The sequence below is a fragment of the Canis lupus genome, chromosome 12 (genome assembly GCF_048164855.1).
Source record: "Canis lupus baileyi chromosome 12, mCanLup2.hap1, whole genome shotgun sequence".
Taxonomy (NCBI): domain Eukaryota; kingdom Metazoa; phylum Chordata; class Mammalia; order Carnivora; family Canidae; genus Canis; species Canis lupus.
The window spans coordinates 10,924,165-10,944,750 of NC_132849.1; the positions used below are offsets into that span (position 1 = coordinate 10,924,165).

The 20,586-nt window shown below is 49.0% G+C and overlaps 1 protein-coding gene across 4 annotated transcripts in view; it reads left to right on the top strand.

Moving 5' to 3' along the window:
- The window catches only part of IGSF3 (immunoglobulin superfamily member 3), a 91,764-nt gene that overhangs the window by 57,150 nt on the left and 14,028 nt on the right, over positions 1 to 20,586 (top strand). For 2 of the 4 annotated variants that reach the window (XM_072769633.1, XM_072769634.1), the window contains exons 5-8: positions 2,231 to 2,620; positions 4,000 to 4,059; positions 6,537 to 6,938; positions 10,156 to 10,560. In XM_072769633.1, the coding sequence (XP_072625734.1) occupies positions 2,231 to 2,620; positions 4,000 to 4,059; positions 6,537 to 6,938; positions 10,156 to 10,560 (1,257 nt within the window). The remainder of the gene's footprint in view (positions 1 to 2,230; positions 2,621 to 3,999; positions 4,060 to 6,536; positions 6,939 to 10,155; positions 10,561 to 20,586) is intronic. The other 2 variants (XM_072769635.1, XM_072769637.1) reach the window with 2 other exon arrangements.

A 20,586-nucleotide genomic window follows, 5' to 3' on the forward strand; every position in this document is an offset into this window, starting at 1 on the left:
GCTTCCCCATTGGTGGCAACCCTGGTTGTCTTTTCTTCTGTTTTTGTAAGTTTTAGTTAAGGAGTCCATCCTGCATGCAGAATCCTTCAGAGATGTTCAGTAGGCAAAGCACTGTCCATGCCCCACCTGGGAGAGGTGAGGGCCCAGGGAAAGCCCATGGGGTAGTAATTGGAAAAGGCACAAGAGAAAAGCAGCAGTAAGAGGTCAGAGGAGCAGATCTCAGTGAGAAACTGAGGGGGCAGTCAAGCAAGAGGAAAAGTGGGAAGGGAGGTGTCATGGAACCTAAAAGAGGAGAGTGGGTCCAGATGGAATCCTGCTTGAGAAAAGCCTTTGGTGTGACTGGTGGTGGTGGAGGGCGGTGTGTTAGGGGGATCACTGGTGACATTTGTTAAGTCAATGAAGTGTGGAAGAAGGACCAGAAGCCAGACTTCAATGAGTTGAAGAGTGGGGGAGTACATGGGAAGAAGCATAAACCAATTTCTAGAGGTTTAATTGAAGGGGTATCACCAAGGACAAATTGCTGCACAGGGAGGAGGTGGTACGCTGTCAATCTTGTGTCTTCAACATGGGACTGTGAAGGCTTTACCAAGCCATGGGGATTGTCCCAGGAGAGCAGTAGAGCTTCTGGCTGCCACAAGTCAAAAGCCACAGCTATAGCCAGTCTAACTCTGAGAAAATGGACAGTTCTGAGGTCTCGGGAACCTGTTGGCATGTCTTCAGTGCCATTTATGTGAACAGGATGCTTTTCCTTTCTTATCATTGATATTGAGTAATTGGGCTTGCCACAGAGCCACTCTCCAGCAGATAGTTTGGGCACAGATCCCCACAGGTATGTTCACCTGGGCAGGGGGTGTCTGAACAAAACCTGCTTCTTTTAGGCCATGCCTTGTAGGCCTGGTCTTTGGGGGAGGGAAAGCTGAGGCAGCAGCCGTGTCATTGGAGGTGAGCCCTTGGACGTCCTTGAGTGTAGTTTGCTTTCTTGGGAATTTGGGGCAACAAAGGGAGGAGCTAATTTGCCAAAGAAGATGAGTACCTGGAGCAAGATGCTAGCCCATGTGGGAGGAGAGAAGGTGGAGAGCCCAAAGAACAGGAGATACAAAGCCAAGCTTGGGTTGGGGAAGAGGGGGATGTTGGAGCAGTGTACTCATGATTCCTGTGATTTCTCAGGGAAAGAGAACTTTTATCTGCTCAGAGGGTACATAGGATCAGGGAACAAAAATGGGGCAAAGGTCTTAAAGATAGTGGTGGAGGCTTAGAAAGGCCAGTGTAAGGAAGGCAGGCAAGGTCAGAGCTAGCCAGTATCCAAGAAGTCCAGCATACCTGGAATGTGATGTCCCCTCCTTAGAGGGGCACAGCTAGATCTGAGAGGAGGAGGGACCCAGCTTCAGCCCTCCTCCCCAAGGCCCTGTGGTTCTGTTTTCTCCAAACCTTCATCCTTCTTCTTAGCCCCCACTTGTGCCAGGGATACCTGTGTCATGGAGGTGGTAACTGTCTCACCAGGTGGGACACTGTTAGTGGGAATGAGCCCTTCTCTGGCCATCCTCTCATTCTTGGTTAGACGGCCAGCTCTCCAAAAAGTGCCTGGGTTCATTGAGGTCCTGGGCTTTCAGTAGAAGTTATATTTTCCCTCTCCATCCTTCCCCAGATTTGTTCTGACAGGTGGTGACCAGCAGAGGGACATTTGTTTTCCTATTGCCTGCAGAATTTTCTCAAAGATTGTCTTCCCTGTGTCTTAATTCCAGTGTGCACAATGTATTTCAATCATATGTATGTTTTTGAGTATTTACTAGGAGTGGGGTCAGCACTTAGGCCACAATATAACTTGGTCTCTCACATCTTAGTGGGCTGGGTCCTACAACATCTGCAGAAAATGTTTGTAGTTAGGTTGCTTAAATGGACTTCTGGGAGTACAGGTCAAGGCTAGATAGACCTGGGTAAGTGATGTCATATGAGATATTCCTCACTGACCTCTGAGGGTCTAATCCAGGGCATCGGAGGCTGCAAATAGAGCCCCACTGGTCTCAACCGGGATGACAAGCCCCTTAGACTGTGTGGGCCAAGCTACCTCTGAGTTTGCTCTGTGACCTTCAGGAGTATCTCTGGTCCTCAGATCACGGGTTGGATTTTTCCCCCAAGACAAGCAGGGAGGTGCCTTCCCGGAGTTAGCACAGAAGGCCTGGGTGGTGGGAGTTTGCTGATGAGTTGGGGTAACCGGGGCCTTTTCTCTTAGACAAGGAGTTCACTGTTCGGCTGGAAACGGAGAAGCGACTGTACACGGTGGGGGAGCCGGTGGAATTCAGATGCATCCTGGAGGCTCAGAACATTCCTGACCGCTACTTTGCCGTCTCTTGGGCCTTCAACAGCTCGCTCATTGCCAGCATGGGGCCCAATGCGGTGCCCGTCCTCAACAGTGAATTCGCCCATCGGGAAGCCAGGGGCCAGCTTAAAGTGGCCAAAGACAGTGACAGTGTCTTTGTGCTGAAAATCTACCACCTCCGCCAGGAAGACAGCGGCAAATACAACTGTCGAGTCACAGAGAGAGAGAAGACGGTCACCGGGGAATTCATCGACAAGGAGAGCAAGCGGCCCAAGAACATCCCCATCATAGTCCTCCCCATCAGTAAGTAGAGAGATGTGCCCCCTCCTTTGCCTCCCCCTGGTTCTGTCTGTAGCTTGACGTCACCGAAGAGAATTCAGGGGACAGGTGAGCTGTGTGGGCAGAGGGCAAGGGCAAGGCAGAGAAAACCCTTCTTAATCCCTCTCCCTTCTTCAGCTCGCCTGCCCATACTTAGCAACCTCCCAGTTAGGCAGAATATTGGGATGTGTTTGCAGGTGGGAGGGGACATCCCAGAGCTGAGCATTAGCAGCCCTCTGTAAATGCCAGCCATGCCAGCCCAGCTCGGAGGAGCATCAGGAATCCAGGATGGCTGTTTGTTTGCTCCCATGTGGGAATTGAGTCCCAGAAGAAGTGGGTAGATGCCTACCTTGAAATCTTACTTACGAGGGGCTGGTCTTCTGTGGGAGGAGTTTAAATCATAAAGCATGTTATTAAAAAAAGACTTGCTGCCTGGGTTTTGAGTTACAAGGCATTTCCCTAAATGTCTCTTCCCTATTGAAATTGTATTTTCAAAAGTCAGTGAATGGGACCTCTCCTGCCCTCCTGGAGTGTAGCCTTTCACTTAAAGCTTAGCCGGTGTCTAAGGCTATCTATCGATAGGTGGGCTCCTGCCTCCATGGAAGCTGGCCTTGTCTGGGTGGGGAACCGTTGTGGCTGAGATTTTGGGGTACTACCTGCATTTGCTCCTACTGTGTTTACTCTCCCCTAGGGTCAGGATGTTCTCATTAACATCTCAATTCTCTCATAGTTCTGTTTTTAGAAAAAAAAAAGATAATTTAAAGCTTACAGTGCCCTGATTTTAAACAAGCCAGTGAAGTTTTTAAACTAACCTTTAACCTTTTCTCAACTGCTCAGACTCTTCTTTCCCTCAGCCTTGTAATGATTCTCTTTACGTTTCGATTTACACTTTTATATTTTTAATATAATTCTCTTCAAACGAGAAGGAACAAGTAGATATGGGTCTTGCCATTTTTTCTTTCCTCGTCACCAGGATTCCTTTCTTACGTATTTGTTTATTTTTTTTAAATCTCTCACACACCTAATTATCTTGAAATTATTTCGCTTCTTAGACTTCTTTTTTTTTTCCTTCTTCCTTGCAATGCCTAGCATGGTGCTTTGCATAGGGTAGGTGCTTGCTGAGTATTTGTAGAGTTGAAATTGTTGAATTGAATGCCCACTCTCTTGACTGTTTCCCTGTTGGTTTGTGCTTGTCTTAACCACAGACTCTCTACTTTTAAATCTGCGACTAATTCCTCACTCTAAGGACCCAGTGAAGGGCAGCCACACTGTTTACTTCCTATATCTTTTATACTAAGAGATTTCCCCCAACCCCTTACAAGAACTTGTTTGATGATCTGTGGCCTGCTATATTGCTTTTCCAGCAGATAACTGGGTAGTTAAAGTCCCTCAGCACCACCAGATCCTGCCCCAAGGCCACTTGGGTAAGTCTACCAAAGTACAACGATCACATCGGTAATGGTGATAATACCTTGGATTTTAATGGCGCTTTTCCTCCCAAGAGCCCAAGTGCTTCTGCATATATCACTTCCTTCTCCGCTCCCACCCCTCAAATCCCTGCAGAGGCCCAAATCATATCCATCCCAGGAATGAAGAAGCCAGAGCACTGTGCAGAGAGGTAGCTGAGCCAGTTTCATTAGAGGTTGAGCATGCATTGCATTAGGAATATTTGCTTCTAACTCCAGATCCACTGCTCTGCGCTTGGCCTGTGCTATATCATCCACCTCCTGATTTGAAATTTCATTTGCGAACATGCAGTCAGGTTCTCATTAGTCTGTCCTAGTTTTCACTTAATCCAGAGAGTTTTAAATTCTCAGCTGCCTTTTCTCAGGCCTGGGAACGCTTGTAACTAGTCTTAACAGGCAGTGCAGCACGGGGTTTGTATCTACCTTTGCCTGGGCCACCGGTGTGGTTTTTCTTCCCAGAGGTTCACATCGAACTATGCAGTTCTTCCAGGCTTGTTCGAGCAGCAGAGCACCAAGCAGCAGCCCCCATCGTAAACCAGCCAGGGCTTATGGAAGAGTCCACTGAGGTGATAGTAGGGAATGGCAGTGACGCCCTGCAAGTCATCCTTCTGCCAGAGGCAAGCGAAGGGATGTTTATCCCTTGATGCTGGGTTGTCCTTTCGATTCACCCCATGGAATGATAATGCTGGGGATGGGTCATTAACCTAAAGAGGAATTATTAATGATGATGATGATGATGATGAGAAATAATTACCTCATCCAATACAGTCAGTGTCGTGACCCCAAGAAGTAGGGACTTTTGGCATCTCTGTTCTGCATGTGAGAAATGAAGTATGGGTAGTTTAAGTAGAACCCCAAGTCTGTAGAGTTAGGAAGCAGTATATCTGGGCCTGGAGCCCAGGTCCACCTGCCTCCAAATCCATGCTTTTATCCACTTAGTGCTATAGATGGTGGCTAATCAGGAGCCTCCTCATCTCCATAAATCATCTTGGTAAGGCTCTGGGGAAGGTTCCCCTCCTGGGAAAATTCTCATTTCTCCACCCTGTCCGGACCTCTTGTTCATGTGAAACAAGCCAGTCCAGAATGGATACCAGACGTCTCACCATATAGCACGAACTACCTGCTGGGGCTCGGTGCTCATCTTTGTCTGTTTCTGCCTGTGGGAAAATTATGGGGGGAAAAAGATTGATTCAAATGCATGGTTATGGGTGTATATGTGTCCCCTGTTCAGTGTTTGGGTTTGCCTCCTAATCTGGGATTTGATTTAATTGATTCATTTTAAATTGTTATGTTTCTTATAGGTGGTACCCAGAAAATTGAAGCAGAATTAGTTATGATGCTTTGTATTCTTTGATTTTTGTGGGGTTTTTAAATTCAGTATAGATAATTACACAAAATAATGTATGCATAATTAAGACAGATTCGAGCAGCCATGGTGTTCATAAAAACAAAAGTTCTCAGGAATAGTAAAGTTCATCGTGATCACAGTGACCACTTTTTGGAAAACCTACTAAGTGTTAGGTGACTTACATATCTTGTCTTGTTGACTTTTTAATCTTTAAAAAACTACACAATATAAATAGCACCATCCCTATCTTATAGAAGAAGGCATATAGAGTTGAAATAATTCAATTGAGTGACTTCAGAGAGCTGAGTGAATTGCAAGAGAGCAAAGGGAGTGGATCCTTATCCCAGACTTTGATTGGCAGGATGTTTTAAGGTCGAAGCAGTGGCAGGATGTTTTAAGTGGAAGCAGGGCTGACTGTGCATGGCAGGATGGAGAGCCGGCCTTGGTCTGTTCCTCTGCTTTAATGAAGAGGATGAGTGCTCGCTCCCTTCTACTCTGTGAAACTAGATGTCTGCTCCATTATTCCCTACACCCAAGCAAGCATGTGTTATCTTCCAAATACTTCCCATCATTTTTGTTCTGCTTGCTAATATTGCCCCGAAGGGCTCAAATGGCCCATTATGTATGTTCCGCTTTTATTTGACTGCTGTAGCACTGAACAGTGGGAGGACTGAGGTGAAGTAGAATTCTCAAGTCACTCAATTTACTGCAACTCATGAGCTGAAAAATCCTTGAACCTCAGCTCAACAGATTCCCTGATAAACGGTTTTATGTCCTAAGTGTAATGCCATTGTGTCTGTATTCCTTAGGTTCTGATTCAGTCTCAGGTCTTAGACCCTCATTATCCCACACATTTTTCTGGTGCCCAGCACAGGGCCTCTCCTAGGTTTTGGAGCTAAAATCCTAGGTAGCAATGGCCAGAACCAGCCAGGGCTTGCAGCAGTAAGTGCCAGAGGGCTTTAGTCCTCCGAGGTGAACTGTACCTACAGAGCATGACATCTTCCCCCATCCTCCTTTTGCATCTGGAGGGAGGGTGCAGAAGCAGTCAGAAAGGCCCAGCGTGGCCCTCTCTCTCTCTCTCCCCCAGAGAGCAGCATCTCCGTGGAGGTGGCCAGCAATGCCAGCGTCATCCTTGAGGGTGAGAACCTACACTTCTCCTGCAGCATCCGCACGGCAGGCAGGCCGCAGGGCCGCTTCTCCGTCATCTGGCAGCTCGTGGACCGGCAGAGCCGCCGTAGCAACATCATGTGGCTGGACCGGGATGGCACCGTCCAGCCAGGTGCAGCCTACTGGGAGCGCAGCAGCTTTGGGGGCATCCAGATGGAGCAGGTGCAGCCCAACTCGTTCAGCCTGGGCATCTTCAACAGCAGGAAGGAAGACGAGGGCCAGTATGAATGCCACGTGACCGAATGGGTGCGGGCAGTGGACGGCGAGTGGCAGGTCATCGGGGAGCGCCGGGCCAGCACCCCCATCTCCATCACAGCTCTCGGTATGTAGGCGTCCGACAGTCTTTCCGCGGGGCTGTCAGGAGACTGCTCCCACTTCAAGAACCTTACTCCGACTTCTGTCAGAGTTCTGGCAGGAAATGGATGGTACCCTCCAAAGGGTTTAAGTAAAGGGACCGTATAGAAGTTCAGGGGGTGTTGACGGGGCCTGTGGGACGCTTTGGGGCCCCTGGGGGCTGGTGTCAGCTGGGGGCGCTCACTACCCCTGGGTCTGTGTGGTGGGAGTGACGTTAGAAGAATTCTGGCTGGGGGAGCGCAGCCATCCAGCAGGAGCAGAGGCCACTGCCAGAACTGGCCCCCAAGGGCAGAGCCCCTCTTGCCTGCCCCCAGGCTCTCCTGCCCTGCAGCCCAGGGGCTCAGTCCTCCTTAAGAGGCCAGTACAGGGCAGACAAGGGTAGAAAATGCTCTTCGGCCATTTATTTAGCATTTACTATGTTCCCTAAGCACCTAAGCTTAATCATCCCTTTGAATTTTCACCCAGCCAAGAGCTAAGCACTGATTTTACAAGGAGATTGAGTGTGAGACCGGTTAACTCATTTGCCCAGGGCTACAGCTTTTAAATGACAGACCCACAATCTGAACCAGGGGAGCCAGGAGGCCCTCAATTTTTTACAAAGCCTATGCTTTTTATCTGTTCCTCTATAAGGCATCTCCTTAGGACAGCCACTTCCTCATTAGCATGAAATTAAAAGATACCTTGAGACTTGCTAAGACCAGAGAATTAGATTTGCTTCTCACGGGGCACTTAAAGAGGCTTCTATCAACGTTGATCTGCTTAATACAATCAGTATATTCAATTTTAAAAGGCCAGTGTGCTACTTCTTGTCTCGTTAAGTCTTCCTGTTTATCAGAACGGCAGTGACATCAGTTGTCCTCAGTGGCTTTGTGTCCCACTCCTAGGGATCATGTTGCCCACCGTCCTCATAGGCAGAGCTGGTGGTGCTTGCAGATACACCCCTAGGAAAGATGGCAGCCCCGGCTGGTTTGCCCTCAACAGAGTGCTCTATTCTCCCCACCCAAGGTTAGAATTACACTCTTTTTCTGAAAGCTTAATCCTCAAATTGACCTGCTTCGTGCAGCAGTCATATTGCTCAGATTTCTATCTGTAGAAACTTAGTCCGGTGGTTGAGATTGCTGATTGGCTCAATCCCTGGGCCTGTACTCAGCACCAGTGTGGACCTGTGGGAATGGCACCTGTGAGGAAATGTTTGGGTAACGAGTCACCATCATTTTCCCCACCTGTGAGGTTAGGAACGTCCAAGGAGTGGTTAGCATTAGCCAGGAGTGCTTCTCAAGAGGTAATCTGACAGTAGCTGCTGATCCCCTGAGGTTTTTCATTCTTACCATATGTCTGTGGCTCCACAGTCAGGGTCTCACCAGGGCCTTAGACCTGGGATGCCAGGGCTTGGTTCTGCTTCCCTATCCTCTACCCTTGGGGCTCCTATGGCCAAAGCCAGGATCAGGATGGCCCAAGGGGGTGGGGCAGGGGAGAGTGGAGGGTGCTGTGGGTTCAGGTTGCCTTTTGGTCTAAATAGTGACACAGGTGAATTTTCATATTGGTGCAGTTTTACTCTTAGCAGGTGCCCCGGCATGATAACGTGTAGGTACATCATTCAGCTTCAGGTGGGCTGTTATAATGACCATTCAGTTAGTGTAAGTTGGGTGCCCTGTCAAGCCTGGACAGAGTCATTTGCTTGGAGAAGCTCTCCCTCCTTCAGGTGTTGAGGCTAGGAACCCCTGGTGTGTGTCCTATCCCTGAGGTCCTGTGTTCTCCCACCCTCATGCCAGCATCTTCTGCACACAGGGGCACAAGTGATCATCACAGCCACTGAATGTTTAAGGATGGATCTCTGGGTCTTAACATGTTTTTTTTAAGGATACATAAAGATAGTTTATGAAATCCAAATTGAAGATCTAGAGTTTTCAGCAAATCATGCCTACCTATTTGCTGACATAATCTCCCCATATAAAGCCAAAGGATTCATTCTGTGCCTAGTCTTTTAACCACAGAATTTAAACTACTTTCCTTTATGTGTATTTTGTTTCTTTAGCCAACCACATGTTTAACAAAATATAGTGTGTCCCAGGTACCACTCCATTCCAAGCAGGTTGCAAATATTAACTCATTTAATCCTCACAAGGACCCATTTTATAGAGGGGGAAATCAAGGCAGAGAGAGGTGAAGTGTCATACAGCTAGAAAGGGTTACAGTCAGGCATATGGCTCAAGAGTCTGTGCCTTTAACCACTTTCCCTGTGTAAAGCCACCTGATAAGACAGACCCTCGACTCTGCTGTTTACTGGCAGCTTGGTCGTGGGCAACTTATTTAACTTCTCTGTTTCTCTTCCTCGTCTATAAGAAATGGATGGTATGCCAGAAGGCATTACTGATGCACAGTGCTCAGTAAATACTGACTATTCCCAGTTTTATGATCATAACCAATGTATTAATATTAAGTAGTATTTCAAGGTGAAGGAACTCAGGTAACCCCCGCTGAGGAGTTGGTATCAGGGATTAGTCTGCTGCCCGTCAGTAAGGAGTATTGCGAGCTGCACAGCCTACTGTGACTGCAGAAACCCACCTTGCCCCAGGTCCCCACCTGCTCAAGGTCAGGCCATGTGATGTGGGTCCCTCCCTGCCCATCTTCCCTGGATGTCACAAGGTAAAACGGAAAACGGACTGGTGAGCAAGCCTACGCTGTGCGCCCCAGGGAATGAGTGGCACGTCCTCCATCTGCCACCCCCTTCTCCAGCCCCAATGCACTGCGGACCAGACAGAGGAGGTGTCAGGGCTGGGGGGTGGTGTCCATCTTGCCAGCAATGAATGACGTTGGCTTGGGGGATCTTTTCTCTTGTTTTAGCATGGGATCCCCATGATTTCTGGGAATGGCTCTCCCTACATGACCTCAGTCCCTGGGAGGGGACTTATGGGAGGCAGATCGACGTGAAGGTTTCATCAGGAAGGATTCACTTAGTGCTACTCAAAGAGAATTGCCTCTGGCCTCTGTATATGGCATCTTGTGATCTTCTGGGCTTGTGCTTTAATGCGAGAGCTAAAGTCATACTGGCCTGGGCATCAAGAGAGACCCAGAGCTTTGGCTCTGCTCCGCCGGCTTTGCCAACAGCCCCATCACTGTGGCATGCTGCCCTGAGAAAGCCAGGTGTGTCCCCCCTAGCTGCAGTCTCTCTGCTCTCTCTCCAGAAATGGGCTTTGCCGTCACAGCCATCTCCCGCACGCCAGGTGTGACCTACAGTGACTCGTTTGACCTGCAGTGCATCATCAAACCCCATTACCCGGCTCGGGTCCCTGTGTCCGTGACGTGGCGGTTCCAGCCAGTGGGCACTGTTGAGTTCCATGACCTGGTGACTTTCACCCGGGATGGAGGGGTCCAGTGGGGGGACAGGTCCTCCAGCTTCCGAACCCGCACGGCCATCGAGAAGGCAGAGTCCAGCAACAATGTGCGCCTGAGCATCAGCCGAGCCAGTGACACGGAGGCGGGCAAGTACCAGTGTGTAGCCGAGCTGTGGCGGAGGAACTACAACAACACCTGGACGCGGCTGGCCGAGCGCACCTCCAACCTGCTGGAGATCAGGGTGCTGCAGCCAGGTCAGTGGCTCGGGGTGGTAGGGAGTGGAGTATGCGTGCTTGCCCTGGGTGCCAGGCATGCGGGGAGGGAGGGAGAGGTGCACATCAAGTCCTCGGTTGGGGGGGCGGTGTGTTTGCTGCCTTCATTTCCCAGCTTTTTAACTTGAGAAATTTCAAATCCAAAGGTAGCTGCAAGATTTCCCATTCCCTGGTAGTGCTGGTCAGTGGTTACCATCTTACTGCATGTGTTTTCTCCCTCTGTTTGGTCATTGTTATTGTTTCTGAACCATCTGAGGGTAGCTTGCAGGGGTCGGGCCTCCTCCTCCTCAGTACTCTAGGACAAGGACACTCTCCTGTCCACAACACTGCTGTCAGGCCCCAGGAATTCAACAGGATTATAGGGTGTTACCAGCATTTCCCCCATTGTCCCAACAATGTCCTTTATAGTTTATTTTTTTTCCTTCCACACCAGGATCCAATCAGGGATTAAAACCACTTTTAGTTGTCATGTCTTATTTAGGCTGTCTCTTTACCTAATGTCCTCTCCTATAATCCTTGCAACAACAGAGTGGAGGGGGGACCATTTTCCCCTGTTGGCAGATAAGGAATGTTGAATGCAAGAGGGAACATGAGAGGCACTTACTGAGTATCTCCCTTGTGGCAGGTGCTTAGGGTCGATGGTTTTATGAGAATTTCACAAGCCCAAGAGAGATTAAGTGGTGCACCCAGAGTTGCGTAGCTGGTAAATGGTAGAGCCTGGTCTTGAACCGTTGTGTGTCTTTCTCTCCTGCACTGCTTTGAGCTCCCTTCCCCTGCGGAGGCAGGGTCCCTCACTCATGGCAGATGGTAAGGCCACTAGTTTGGAAATCCTCCAGTTGTGGGGAAAGGTGGGTGGGGAGCATGACGCTCCACAACCACTCCTTCGTTGGGCTCTTTTCCTAATGTGTGGGAGGGGATAAGTATATGCACTTGTATGGTTTCCTCGGTGGCTGTCCCCCTCTCCTGCTTGGTTGGAAGCTGGTGGAAGGTGGAGCCCAGGCTGAAGACCCTGCTGCCCTGCCGCCATCCAGCCCCTGAACAGGAGATCACAGGCACCCACACTGTGAAGGGTGGGTTGGATGAGAGGTGACTTTGCAAAGTTTTTTCTGACATTGTGACCCACCCACTTTGAAAAGATGGCTTGAACACCCTGCAAAGAGGAATTTTCTGCCCCTCACAGCCGTGGTTAGTGCCCAACCTGGCCTGTTCCATCACGTTGCATGTGGTTTACAGGGTGGTTACCCAGTGGGATTGTCTGAGTTTACCCTTGGCCTCTTCTAACCCCATAAAAGCCCTGTTCTGTTCCAGAGTTTGGAACAAGCAGATTGTCTAAATGATCGAAAGGGGTCCCTTGGCCAATTAGAGCCTCAGCCTGGGCAACAGAAGCTCAGAGAAGATGCTGTGCTGCTTAAGTGGATTTTTGGGTTAATGGAGGGTTAAGCAGAGACCCCATTTTGTGTGACCCCTTTCGTGGAAATGCCGAGGGACACACTTGCCTGCCTCACTGACTGGGACATTCTGATTGTAATTGCGCATTTTGTGGTCTCCTCTAGCCCTCGAGGTCGGCGTCGTCAGCCACAGTGTCCATCACGTGGTTCTGGAGTTGTAGAAGGCAGGCTTACTGCTGACCCCAGGACCTTGCCTGACATTGCCTTTTTGAATCAATTCTTGATACTTGCTTGTTTCTGTCCCTCTTTGGAATCTAAAGCTGAAACACCTAAGGGAAGGCTAAGGAAGTAGCTCATCAAAGGTTCAAGTTAGTTGGATTCTGATTAATTTATGGTGTTATTGGGACGCCTGGGTGGCTCAGCAGTTGAGCATCTGCCTTTGGCCCAGGGTGTGACCCCAGGATCCTGGGATCAAGTCCTGCATCAGGCTCCCTACGAGGAGCCTGCTTCTCCCTCTGCCTGTGTCTTTGCCTCTCTCTCTGTGTCTCTTATGAATAAATAAAATCTTTAAAAAAAATAAATATTTATGCAGTTAGCACTTCGTCTTCCCCAAAGAGCCTCCCCTACGTTTTTACTTTTTCCCCTCCCACACTCTGGTTGGTACTATGTGTTCTTGGTGGGGGAAATTAGAAGTGGAAAATACCAGAGCACTGACCATGTCGGACACCTGGCCTGTGTGATCTCATGTCGCCCTCGCCCATTACCCTCTCCCACTTTATAAATGAAGTAACTGAGGCCCACAGAGGTTCTGATCTGCTGACGTCACAGTAAGTGGCGAAGGGGAGATCAGGATTTGAACCCACGTGTGCTGTGTTCAAAAGCAGTGGTGCTGGATAAAAGGGGGGCTTTGACTTTCTCTAAGCCCACATAGTCAGAGATCGTGCTTTCTGCCTTCAGCTAACAGCCTCATTTGTAGGAGTTTCTTTGTGTAGATGGCATGGAGGAGTCTCAGCACAGGTGGTTATAGTAGTAAGAACAGTAACAACGACAGCAGCTGATGTTTCTTGAGCACTTCTTGTGTGTCCGTCACCATCCCGAATACACAACATACACAATAGCTTACTTGGCTCTTGAGATACCATGTCTCACCCATTTTATAGGTGAGGATGCTGACACAGAGGGCAAATAAATGATCCAGTGATGCATAATAAGTGGCAGAAGCAAGATTCAAATCCAGAAAGGCAGTCTGGCTCCAGAATCCAAGCTCTTAATTTTATTACATTACATATTTTCTAGACGATTATTATTATTTTCTTCTCAGGAATCCTCTTTTGTATCAGGTACTTTTGTCTCTGGTTTACCATCCTTGATTTCCTGACACTCATAAGCAAATAGTTAAATTTTTTTTTTTTCAAGTTGGGGTCACGAGGGAGTCATAGAGTCCTGATGGTGTAGGAGTTTAATTTATGCCTCCTCTAACTCCCGTTTCTTCAAACTTCTGCCACAAGATGGCTCCTAAAACTTGGGGATACTAGACTCCAAACCAGTGCTGGCTTCTCTTCTTTGTACTCTCCCTCCATTCCTTGCCTCAAAACATGGCTGCTTATCCCCGCTCTGGGGCTTTCCATAGGAGCGTCCCCTGCCAACTGCTCCCTCCACTCCTTTAAGAATACTTTGTCAAGGGCAACCCAGGTGGCTCAGTGGTTTACGCCGCCTGCAGCCCAGGGTGTGATCCTGGAGACCGAGGATCGAGTCCCACGTCGGGCTCCCTGCACGCAGCCTGCTTCTCCCTCTGCCTGTGTCTCTGCCTCTCTCTCTCCTCTCTGTGTATTCTCATGAATAAATAAATAAAACCTTAAAAAAAAAGGAAGAATATTTTGTCAAATATTCTTATTCCAAAGAATCGAAGAGAAACCCAGGGACTGTTGGCTCTCCCATGCGGGTCCATTTATCAGCCTTACACTGGTCATGTCTTCTGCTCCAAAAGGGCTCTGTGTGATCTGTGCCCCAGATCGGTTCTTGCCAGGGCCACCTGATGGCCTGACCACATCACAGGTATCTGATTCATTAAAATCTCTGGCTGGATGGCACGATCGATTGTGGATCTATTATCGACCATTTTTTTTTTTTCTTTTACCTACTTCCTGTTCCATCTGCTGGTCCCCAAGGAAATCTTCCAGGAATGCCATCACTCCCATTTTGTTGATTTAGCTCAGCCTGACTCCCATTGATCATAGTGTGTGACCCCCACGGGGCATTTAGGTTAGGCAAGACTATAAGCCAGTTCAACATATTCGATCCTTCCCTCGTAATCAATTCTTTTCTCTCTTAATTTTGAAGCAGGAAAAAAAAATTTTTTTTGAAGCAGGGCTTTGCTTCCTTCTGATTTTCTCTAGCACCAAAAACACCCTCCAATTACATATCCCTAAATACAGAAGCAATAAGGGAAATGTCAGCACTCATTTTCCAAATGTTTATGACCCTCTCTTGGTCTGGCTATTAAATATTGCACATTCAAATTGACAAAGCAATAAACAAGCTTCCAAGAGGACAGCCTCCGGTGTAGAAAGCCGACTTGTCAGTGGGTGTATTCTGCTGGGATTTTACTGATGGGTAGTCAGGATGAATATTTAATACCCTCTGGATGCTGCCAAATCCGTTTTCTCCAATTTCTTATTGCTGACCTGGCAGATGGGGAGAGCTGAGCGCTTTTTCTTTGACTTGCATGGGTCCAGGGCATGTGAGCAGTGGCTGCCCTTGTCACAGTCTGGCAAGTGACAGGCTGCCTCATCCCTAGTGGGACTGGCCCCTACTTCTAGGAGAACCTGGGGTTCTCCTCGCATGCTGTGTGCAAAAGGCTTCTTGCGCTCGGTGCTCAGAGACAGGGAGCAGGAGTGCCAGAGCCCTAGGGGAGTCCCCAGCCCGCCCCCAACTCCTCAGGCTTCGTTGTCATGGTGACGCCAGGTGCACCTGCTCACACTCCCTGCATAAGGGTCACTGCTCTGTCTGCAGACAGGGCACGTCTGGGTTACTCCTGAGTAGCTGTTTCCACTTCCAAACTTTTGCTACTTTCTCTTCGCTCTTCCCTCCCACTGCCTCGTGCAAGCACGTTTGAGCACCTACTGTGTGCCTGTTTCCATGCTGGGTGCCACAGCTGCAGAAATAGGTGTGTCCCAGTTCCTGGGCAGAGGGAGCACAGGGAAGAGTCACAAGGTGGTGGGAGAGCCGGCCTGGGGTACGGGCGGTAGGCATTAGGAAGGAATCAGCTTGTTTTGGGGGTGGGCAGTGGGACATCTCAGGCTCGGAACAGAGTGTGCGAAGAACATTATGGAGGAAGGAAGCAGCATACATGCTTTGATATGACTGAAGCATGGGGTCAAGGAGGGGTCTGGCCCCAGGTATGTTGGCAAGGGCCAAAGGAGCCCCTGGTTATACACCGAAGCACGGAGGGTCATCATATGCACTATGTCCTATGCTTAAAAGCAAGGACAGACTAGCAGCCTGGACTTGATCCTTGGCTCTACTATTTATTAGCAGTGTGACCTTGGCCCATTTCTATAAAATTGGGAATAAGAATACTTATTTCCTAGATCTGGTGGGGAGCAAATAGTTAATGTTTATGAAGTGCTTAGAATAGTGCTCAGCACATAGAAAGTTATCTATAAGTGTATTAAATAAGAACATTCTAAGCAATCAGGAGTTCTAATCATGCTTGGATCGTATAATCCTTTTATAACAATTTAGAAGAGTCCCTTTATTGCTATTAAAATGAAATTCCTAGACAGTATAACATTCCTACTGACATAATCTTTAAAATTTGTTACAGTGCACTAATTATGGAATAAAGGATGATTGTTTTTTAAAAAAGTGGTTTGTAATAAAATGATGTATTGTAACATATCCATGGTCAGGGGCAGCTACCCTGGGCAGGCGCACTGCTTCTCTGTCCCTAGAAAAACTGACCGACCAACCGACTGTCAGGCCTGTCAGCCCCAGCAGTGCTGCTGCCCTGACGGGGTTTCCGAAATCCTGAGTTACTCTTGCAGCAATGCTGAACAATATAAAGGAAAACCTCCCTCCCTTCATTTACCTAGCATATGTTAAAACCATGCAAAAAAAAAAAAAATATATATATATATATAGTGGTGATGGTAAAACGAAAGTTGGTTCCAGGCTCAGGGACAGCGTTTTCACCCGTATGAATGTCATTTGAAAGTCATGCAAGACATGAAGCAGAGGTGTGTTGATGGAGCTGTCCCAGACACGGGTTGGCATCAAACGCTGGCTTTAGTCCATTAAACATTTGCCCCTGCCCCTCACCCCTCACCCAATCAATGTGACAAGGAAAGACCTGCCCACAGATTTCCCTGATATCTCTTGGGGCATCACTGCCCTGTTGAAAATTGTTGTCCTGGGGAGCCACCACGGGCCCTAAGCTGGCAGCAACAAGCTCCTGTTGGTGGGCTTAGGACGCTTTCCCTGCGGGGGCCTGCGGCCAGGAAGCTCCAGTGCAGGCTGAGTGTAAGGTTGGGCAGGGATTCTAGGGGCTCAGACAGGGCATGACCAAGGGGAGAGAGAAGAGGGGGGCTCTTAGGATGCAGGAACTGTACTGTGTAGTAACTGCTTGGCTGACAGGTACCTTTGCTTTCTCCTTCTCTGAGAGGGGGTGGGACGCACACACTCACATGCACCCTCCTTCATTCATTCTTCCCCCGTAGCTTTCCCTTCCTGGCAGACTTGCTTCCCTCAACTTGACAGATGCCTGCTGCCCTGCCACTGGCCCCCTCCATGCCTCACTTTTCTGATCACTGTCACATGTCTTTAAGAAAGAACAGTCTTCTCTCTCTCTCTCTCTCTCTCTCTCACTCTCACTCTCACTTTCACTCACTGCCCCAAATCTCCTCACCTGCTTCCTCTGGCCTTTGCTCAGCCCCCGCACAGAAAGTGCTGTCTCCCGTGGCCCACGGCCACCTCACCACAGCACCTGTGGCTTCTCAAGCTTAGTACCCCTCAGACTTAGCTGGGGGCTCGTCAAACTGCAGGTCTCTTTGGGATGTAGTGGTCTCAGCAAGTCCCTGGGTGATGCTGATGCCTGAGGGCCACAGACAGGCCCCCTGAGAGCCTCGAGTAGGCAGGGTCTGGTCCACGCTCTGGGCAGTCCGGCGGTGGAGGCTGACCTCTGACTCTATCTGCCACCCTGACCACTTGGTTTTCTCCGAATGTGCCACCTTTGCTCACCTGTCCTTTCTTTCTTGAATGCCCTTTCTCTCGCTCCCGTGCCTGGGCAACACCTACCCACTTGGTTCTCAGGGCTGAGCTCAGACGTCACATGCTTTTTCAAGCGTGCCGTGCCTCCTCTCACAGTCAGGATTAAATACTTTTCCCTTATATATTCCCATACCTCCAAGAAAAGACCAATCACCTATTTCTTCAATTCATCCATTTATTAATTTGTTTGGCGAATGGTTGGGTCTCAGTCCCTGCCCATCAGGTGCTTATAATTTAGTAGGAAAGAAAAGGCCTTCAAAAAATTAACCTCGGGATGCCTGGTTAGCTCAGTGGTTGAGCATCTGCCTTTGGCTCAGGGTGTGATCCCAGGGGTCCTGGGATGGAGTCCCACATCGGGCTCCCCACATGGAGCCTGCTTCTCCCTCTGCCTCTCTGTGTGTCTCTCATGAATAAATAAATACAATCTTTTAAAAAAATTAAAAATCAAAATGTGAGGCAGCCTGGAAGAGCTCTAGCAGGGTGTAAAAGAACTTCACTGGTGGAAGAAAGGAGTTCTGTGTGAGGGGCACACCCACAAAGCAGAGTCCCCTGGATGGATAGGTGGCCAGTGAAGCCACGGCTCCTCCCTGCTGCTGAATTCCTCCAGATGCCTCTCACTGTCCACCACCCTGTCCTTGTTGTAACACAGCAGCCTCTCCCAGAATGCAGGACACACGATTCCACTCCACGAGAGGCCTAGGAATGGAACCCTTCAGATGCAGAAGGAAAGAGCCCTCCTCTCAAACAGGACACAGGCCTGGGAGCCTGAGATGCCCCCCACCCTATCCCGAGGCAGGAGGCAGCACAGGTGGAGCCAAAGCCGGACGGCCTCTCTCCACAGCCTCTCTTCCTGCCCCTTCCTCCTGCTGACTCACTGTTGGGGATTAACCAAGCTTCTGTCCCCTAACAGCTTTCCTTTCACCTGTGTGCCATTGCCCTCCCTAAATATTACTTCACTCATAGGGCCCCAGGGATTCTCAGGCTTTAAGGGGTACCTGAGTTACCCAGGGATCCTGTTGGAGGCAGATTCTGAGTCAGCAGGTTGTGAGGGGTGGGTCTGGGAGTCTATATTTCTAGCAAGTTCCCAGGTGACACCCATGATGCTGCTGCTTGTCCCGGGGCCACACTCTTAGTAGCATGTTTGCCACTTGGTTTGCCAGTTCTGGATTTCATGTGGAGCTTTGAACGTGGGCCAAACCCAGAGACCCCAAAAGAAATGGAAATAGTGAATACATATTGGACGTTTATGTTCTCCTGGGTTCTGTGCTAAACTCTCTCCATAGACCATTGCATTTAGCCTACACAACACTCCTTTGAGGTTTTGTCATCAGGCAGATGAAAATTTCTACGGTCCTTAAGTGGGCTGGGCCCCCCTTCCTCTGCAGACGAGGATGGTGCAGGCAGGCTGCCCACCGCCCAGGGCAGTATCGGGACAGGACTCTTGAGATCTTCCTAATTAGGCACGGGGGGGCTGCTGGCTGTCCTGCACTTCAAGGGAAGGCCCTTCCTGCCCTTGAGATGTAGAATAGGAGCTGACCCCTTGCCCACCTGTCAGGCGTGCACCAAATTTCAAAAATGCCTCTCTTTTAAGCTTTTCAATACTTCACAATATTTTGACATGGGAAGGAAAGAAAAATGGAAATGCTTTGAAACATCTCTCTTCCTTGGATTCTTGTACTCAGACCATGTGACTGAATTGAGGCTTAGTCATAGGATTTCAGTTTAACATATGCAGTTACTATAGCAATTGAGGTTTCCTTAGTAACAGTTGCAAAAATAATCTGGCCCCAATTAATAATACATTTTAAAGCTCTTTCTACTCTACACTGAACAACCCAGGTTTTTGGACAAGAACCAGATAATTCAGGTGGTATCATTTGTGCTGATATAGATATCATTTGCATGCGGTGAATTGGGTTGGAAAGGAATGAAAAGGGAGCTGGTTGTTTTCAAGTATTGTAGGAATCCGATCTGAAAAGTCGACTGGCAAGCTAATATGCATCTAGTTTGCAGAGCTTGGAAGCTTACTGGTAAACCGTGCCCTGGATTCCCAGTGTGCCCTGGAGGACTTTGTGTTTTTGAAGAAGGGAGAACGCAGGAGACTGGGCTTGTTCATAACAACAGATGAAAAGAAGGGTGGGGCATGGGACGGAGGATTGCTCTCATACTCTCATATTGGTGTGTTACTTTTTTTTTTTCTTTTTTTCCTCTTCTTTTTAGAGAAGGTGAAGGGCTGAGGGAGGGGCAGAGGGAGAGAAAGAGAGAGAATCTTAAGCAGACTCCAAGCCCAGGGCTCTACGCTGGGTTTCATCTCATGCCCCAGATATCATGACCTGAGCCGAAACCAAGAGTCAGATGCTCTACCAACAGCCACCTAGGCACCCCTCGTATTGTGTTCTTGATGGTTTGAGAAGGCCTGTGAGAATGTGAAGTCGGCAGTCCTTTGGTGAAGAGTGTCCCCTGATTCACTAATGAGTTATTCATTCATAGAGTTGGAGTGTGCAAAGCTGCTTTCACTATTAGCTCCCTAGGAGGAACTCAGAGCTGCGTCTTTTTCCTTTCTTTAAACTTTTTCAGTAAGGGGAGATTGGTGGGGAGGGAGAAGCAGTGCCAAGTATAATAAGGATGAAGTGGGTTTGATCCCAGGTTACCTTCATAAGATATATTTCCTTAGACCTTGGCTTCTTGCCTCCTTAAAGGTGAGCATTGTCATTAATTAGCAGGTAGGGTGGCACTCTGCAGTCTGCCCTCCCTTCTGATTTTGGAGCAGGGCGGCCAGGGGAAGGACCCTGGAGTTAGCTCTGTTCTGTCCTGTTGCTCGCCACTTTCTTCTCAGCCTCCTCCCACTCTCTGCCCTCAGGAAGATCACCCCAGCAATCCTCTAACTACGGGCTACATACTGGCATACTCTCCCCCATGTATCACAGCAGACACTGATCAAGCACTTTCTGCAGCTCAGGCACTGTGCCAGGCTCCAGGGGTGCAACAATGAGAACCTCCACTAGGCACGACGGTGTTGTTATTCAGGGTGTCCCTAGCACTTAGCATCGGTGGGGCCACACTTGAAATGTTTGTGGAGTACAAGAGCAAAGGTTGACTTCTACCCTCAGAGCGCTCACAGACTAGGGTGGAGGAGAGACTAAGGAAAAACAGTTGCAAGATATGGAAGATACTTAGAGAGGGCTGATGCCAGTGCTGACAGGGGGCTTCTGGCCCAGTAGGATGGGAAGGAAGGACGGGGGTGGAGGGACGAGTGCACAGAAGGGCCAGAGGGGAGATGGTGGAGGACGCCAGGCAGAGAAGTCAGCTGAACAGCAACCAGAGCTCAGGGAGGAGGTGCAGAGATGCTGGA